General features: G+C 39.2%; 1 protein-coding gene across 10 annotated transcripts in view; it reads left to right on the top strand.

Annotated features, from left to right (window-relative positions):
• The first annotated feature begins 228 nt into the window (after nt 1–228).
• The window catches only part of ATP11A (ATPase phospholipid transporting 11A), a 112,499-nt gene continuing 106,403 nt past the window's right edge, over nt 229–6,324 (top strand). For all 10 annotated transcript variants that reach the window (XM_087938556.1, XM_026708404.2, XM_026708406.2 and 7 more), the window contains exon 1: nt 229–850. In XM_087938556.1, the coding sequence (XP_087794682.1) occupies nt 812–850 (39 nt within the window). In that variant the 5' untranslated portion in view covers nt 229–811. The remainder of the gene's footprint in view (nt 851–6,324) is intronic.

Below are 6,324 nucleotides of genomic sequence, written 5' to 3'. Positions count from 1 at the left end.
GATGCGCCCAGAGGTGGCCCGTGCCCGTCTCTTCCCAATGCACCGCGCTCGGCCACCCGCCCCCCCTCCGTCTTTTCGCCTCTAAACGGCCCAACGGCGCGTGTAAGGTAGCCTCGTTTCCGATTTTGCTCCAGGCAGTCCTGGAAATCGGGGCGAGGAGAGCACTTGTGGGAAACAACGGGGCGGGGATGGCAGGGTGTCTTGCTCCTGGCGAAGAGATTGGACCGCGCATGCGTATGACGTGAGCTGCCTGGCTTAGCAGGGAAAGATCAAAGAGGGAGAGCGGGGGGAAAAAAAAAACCCCAAAACCCCGACGGAGAAGCGAGCGAGGCTCGCGGGGTTGCGCAGGAAATCGGCCCAGCGCAGCGGGAAGTTTCTGGGAAGGAAGGGAAGAAGGAAACATCCTCGGCCGGTCTCCGGCCGTCTCTGTGGAGCAAAGTTGCCTTTTTGTTTCTTTCCTCCATCTCCGCCTCCTTCGAAGCCAGCTGCTGCCGGCGCTGCTACGATTCGGGGCGCCGCGGACCGGAGCAGCGCACATGGGAAGGCGAGCTAGCCTGGGGCACGCATGACAGAGCCGGAGCGAGGGACGAGAAGCTCCCGCCAAGAGTACCCGGCGACGGGGCATGGCAGGGCAGGGCGGCGAGCGGGGCTGCTGTGAGGTAGAAATCCCAGCGTGGCTGCGGGAAGCAGAAGTGTGAACCGAGCCGAGCCGAGCCAGAACGAATCCCCCCCCCCCTCCCAACACACCACCACACTTGGGCGAGAGCAGCGAAGGGAGGGCGCCGCCGGAGCAGCTGCCAGTCGCTTCACCATGGATTGCAGCCGCCTCAGGACTCTTATTAATAGATACGTAAGTAAGCGGAGGCCCCGCGCTGCCTTCTTCGCGGTCTCGACTTTTACCCTCTTTACTCAGGGCCAATCCGGGATAGCGACCCCGCGAGCTGCCCCGTTTAACGTAGAAGCCCTCCTCACTTTCCGTCCGCCACATGTTGTTTGGCAGCTGCCCCTGGAGCCTCGTACGCGGCTTTTTTTTTTTTTCCTTTTCTTTCTTTCCAGGGAATTGTGATGGCTTCAGAGCCCGCAGGAGCTGAGCAAAGCCAAAGCCAAAGCCAAGCCGGCCCCTGGCTCTGTTTTGGGAAATGTTGATCCGGGGATGGGAGATAAGTCTCTCCGCCCCCGCCTTACTGTATGCGTGACAGATGAAAGAGGGAGGATTACAAGTTTTTTGAGGCTGCAAATATGGATCCTTTGGGTGCCCTGCTTGTTTTTCCCCGTTCGTTGGAGGTTGCTCCTGGATACAGTTGACATGCAGATGAGGGAAGAGAAGGGTTCGGTGCTCATCTTTGCTGCATTTAGTTGGAGGTATTTATGGAGGATGCTTCAGTGAGACTTTCTGTGCTTGATTTGGCCTCATGTAAACAGGCTTCAGATCCTAGTTATGCAGCACACCCTACATTTATTATTTCCCTGGAAATAAATGCATTAGTTCCAGGGGTAGCTATTGCCAAGACAGAGGTTCAAGCCGATTGCTTCTCCAAGAATTACTATTTCTCTTTCATTTAACTTTTTCATTTACTTTTCATTCTTCCATTAGTCGCATCCAGATGCTGCATGCTTTCCTTGCGAAGATTTCACTTCAACGGATAATTTGCACCCTGTAATTTCCCTCTGAAGAAATTAATGTGGTAGCAATTAGTCAAGTTAATCACCTGGACTCCCCCCCACCCCACCCCAACACTTATTTCAGCGTTTTTCTTTAAAAAAAAGTTTCGTCAATGATTGTTGGGGGATAGCAACAGATTGTGTAATTAAAGTGGATCTTTTCATTACACCATCGTATTAATTCCAAGTCTGTTGTATAGAATCATGTCCCAACTGACTTTACTGGAGCTCTTTTCTCCCTGTCTCCATTTAGACTGACTCCTTAATAGAATGGAAGCTGGTTGCAATTAAATACTGTGCCTTACAATAAGAAGAGAAAGCCTGTTTTGTGAAGAACATATATTGGCAAGATAGTTCTATTGTACACCAATAGTACATGCATTGAAATTGGAAAGCCAGTTTGTACTCTTCTAAATTTGTTAAGGGTTCTTGACCTATAGAAGAATCACACATACTCCTGACATGGCATGTTTAGAAAAAAAACATAACTATAAACATTTACATTTTAGGAGGCTTTTTCAAGCATGTAAAATCTCTGCAGGCCTGCTTTAAATATTATTACAAGCTCTCTTTTCTGAAGCTTTCTACTCCCTGATCAGTCATGAGTCCGATAATCCATCTCATGATTTGCAACTGAGGTCATAAGAAGTAGCCCTTGAGGGATATTCTGCATGATTGTCCCCAGCAGGTAGGCATTGCTTGCTTGTGTGGGGTTTCTTCATCATTCTGTTACAGTCCGTACTTTGTTAACTCAAAAGTAAAAACTTCATGTAAAACAGTAGGGCCTGACTGCTTTACTATGTTGCATTATTGGTGCTGACCAATAGTAATAAGAGAAATAAATCTAAGCAAAGAGAAATGAATCACACTTTGTTTAGCATAAATATTGAATTTTCCTTGAAATGTTATCTGGCTGTGAGTGTTCTGTGTATAAAATAAATTAAAAAGAGTGCTAGCTGGCTGTGGGTGTTCTGTGCAGAAAACAGGGTGGGGGGAAAGAATGACAAATTATTCTTCATATAGATATTTTGCATAAAATTTCAGGTGTCATTTATTCAGATTATTTCAGTACTACTAGTCATGTCATTAGTCAGAAACTATGAGGTACAAAAATCCTTACACCATATGGAAAGTTTCTGCTTGGCTTTCTATTATAATCAGAGTCACTTTCCATGATATGGACAGCCATATAAATGCGTTAAATAAATAAAATAAATGAATAAAACCAAGAAACCAAGTTAAACAGAAGAACAAAGAGTTGTGTATCGTCTATTACAGGACAAACTTTGCTATAAATTGTAGATAGTCTTTAATATTGCAGCTCCATGAATTAGTTGACATCAGCTAAACTTCAAATTGGCATGGTGTGTTATAATGTTCTCTGCTTTATTCTGGAATTACTTAGACCATCTGGATTGATTCCCACCCCATGAATTTATGTTAAACCATCCCTGACCAATGGTTGCTCAGGCTTCAGTTGAACTAATCAGTAAAGAGGAGCCTATCACCGCTGGGTTGTAGCTTAAATCCATTATTCTGTGTCCTTCAGACTGAAGCAGCTCACAGCCTTCTTATGTGCAACATCTTTTAGATCCTTCAAAACAGCTTTCATGCCCCCTTTTATTCATTTTATTAATTCATCTTTTCTCAAGGCCCACTGCTGTTTCTAAGATTGTTCTATATTTTTGCAAGAACTGCCACCAAGCCAGAAATGTAGTATCCTATTATTTTGCTTTTGCTTTTTGTTTTCTACAAACGTATAGCTTTGCATTTGTCTCAGTTTAGTTTTATTGTTATTTTTGGCCTTTTTTTCTAATTTAAGATTGTTTTAAGTTATATTTCTGATTTCTAAGATATTAGCTATCTCAAACAACTTTGTGGCGTTGCTAATCTGACAGTTGCTTCCTCTATTACTTCTTTCAAGGCTTTAGTAGTAATTTTGAACAGTATAAGACTTAGAACTGAGGTTGTTTACTCCAATTGGTTTTGGAATCATTGTTGAATTCTCATTTGAGAACAGTTTTCAAGGAGTCTGTATCTATTTATCATCTATCTAGTCCCCGTTTAACAATTTCCTAATCACAAAGAATAGGGCTATATTGTTAAATTCTTTGCTTTGTTATATCATATTCTGTAGTATTTCTACCATTTACCAAGGAAGATAGCAATAGCACTTAGACTTATATACTGCTTCACAGTGATGCCAAGTGAAATGAGATAACATAATCCAGTTTGACAATATTTATTTTTGACAAATGCATACTTTTTCTTTTAATTACCATACATTTTCAAGTATTTATAAATTATTTATAATCAACTCCAGATATTGGGGTCAAAAATTATTTATTTATTTATTGCCAACCATCTCGACCCAAGGCAACTCTGGGTTGTCTAAAATTAAACTATAGATTGCTGATCTATAGTTCCCCGATTCTTTCATTTTCTCCTTTTGGAAGATAGCAGTATCATTTAGTCTACAAGTCATCTAGCATTTCACTGGTTTTCCATGATTTCTCCAGATAATATATAAAGGTTCATCAGCAAAGACCTTTAGTAATATTAGGATATTAATCATTTCTTCTTAAATACATGTTTTTCTCTTTCTGTTATTTTGAACATTAATGATATCAGTTGTGTATTTTTGTTATCATATTCATTATGGGAAATATCCCATCGGATCACTGCCATACCTATTTGATTCTGGGGCATATAGTACTATAGTATATACTTTAGTAATACAATGTCTAGAAAAATATGGATGTTGTTGAGTTCTATTGGTTATTTAAGTGAATTGAAACCAGATTTGAAATTTAATACAGATAACTGAAAGAAGTAATAGAAACAAAATGTTTAAGACATAAGGTATTTGAATGAATTCCACATTTGGAGCATAAAATGTGATTAAAGTTCATATGGGCACACTTGTTAGAAACATCTTAAACAAAATTTGTCTTTTCCCAGATAGGGTCATCCATGTAACTCCAGAAATGTCACAGCTGATATAGATGCTCATGAATGCCATTGACTCTGAATCACATTTTGTCCTTTGAATTTGGATCTTTGTAGAACGTTATAACAACTATATTCATATCTGGCATTATTTATTTATTTGAATTATATCCCATCTTTACAGATTGGTGTATAACCAAACCAGATAACAAAATTTAGAAGCAAGAAGAGAATATAAGTCATAAGGTTTAAAATTATCAATAAAATTGATCCTAAGATTGATCCTAACAACAATTAAAATTATGGTGGAAAAAAAATCTGTACAGCTTTTTAAATATTAGGATTGGAATGGCTGATGCAATACGCCTTCCCTACAATACGCCTTCCCTACAGAAAGACAGGACTTTAACAGCAGAGGGTTCTTCTGCATGTCTTAACAGTTGTGTAAATTCAAATAGGAGAAATGGACATCAGATAAATGGGCTGTAAATGGTTTAAAACTTTAATTTAATTGGACACTATCAACACCTCAGAATAAATCTGCTTAGCAATGTATAAATGTACAGATATTTTATAATAGATATCGTGTACCATGTGCCAGTTAGTGTCCTAGCTGTGGCATTTTATATCAGTTATAAATTCCCAATGCTTCTCCAGGTAGAGCATATTATTGTATCAATGTGGAATGCAAACAAGGCATAATGGTTGCTAAATCTGACTAGCTTAGAAAAGGTTGTATCAGGCACAAAGGTGCAAAAACTTGCTAAATGTAGTTATTCCCAGTGAATCCAATAACACCCAAAGATTCAAGATTGCAGATTTTTAGAGGGTGTAAACTCCCTCTAAAACAGGCTAAACTTTCATCTTTGAATCCAGTTCCCTATTTAGCATTTACTCCTCTTTCAGCTTGCTCTGTCCCAGTTCTTATTCAACTTAAACAATCTTTAAGGGTACAAATTACTTTGTTAAAGTTGAATAGTAAGGGTCAATAGAGCTTCAGGTATAAATTATATTTCATACCAAAACTCCAGGTGACACCTCGCGGTACCTTCATGCATATTAGTAGAAGGTAAAATATAGTACTATGGAATATCATAACTCATGTAGGAAAATCATGATCAATGTTATCTGGGAAAAGGAACAGGGCTATATTTCTCTTGACTTGTTCTGGTGTTGGAAATCTACCAAGATAACCCCCCCTCAAAAAAAAACCCTCATGAAGATCAAATGGGCTCTATCAAAATGGATGAAAAAACACAATTTTATCTAATAACTGAATGGACCTACAAAAATATTTCATACATAAAAATGGAAACAGTACAAAATATGTAAAATAGAAGTAATTGTGCAGAAATAATACACTTCTTGGACTGAGTCACATTGAAAAGTCCTTTATGCATTTCTGCATTAGGATTTTGTACAACACGGATTTTCAAACATATCATTTTTAGCAACAATGTGGCTTAACATATTTTGGTCAGCAATTGAAGATAGAAGCAACGATTTTCTAAAATGCTACCTCATGAAGCATTTCATATTACTATTGCTTATATTTTTTATTTTTCTTTTGGGCTAAAGGTTAAAAGTTACCTTTAACAAAGTATTAGCTTACAACCATAGCTCTTTATGTTCTGAGGAGGTTTATGAATAGAATTTATACTTCACAGCTACTTTTGGAAACAAGGCAATGTTTGACTAGATTTCCAATTTGTT

The sequence above is a fragment of the Pseudonaja textilis genome, chromosome 8 (genome assembly GCF_049901715.1).
Source record: "Pseudonaja textilis isolate UNSWEBS1 chromosome 8, rPseTex1.2, whole genome shotgun sequence".
Lineage (NCBI taxonomy): Eukaryota > Metazoa > Chordata > Lepidosauria > Squamata > Elapidae > Pseudonaja > Pseudonaja textilis.
This window is presented reverse-complemented; position numbering and strand designations above follow the sequence as displayed.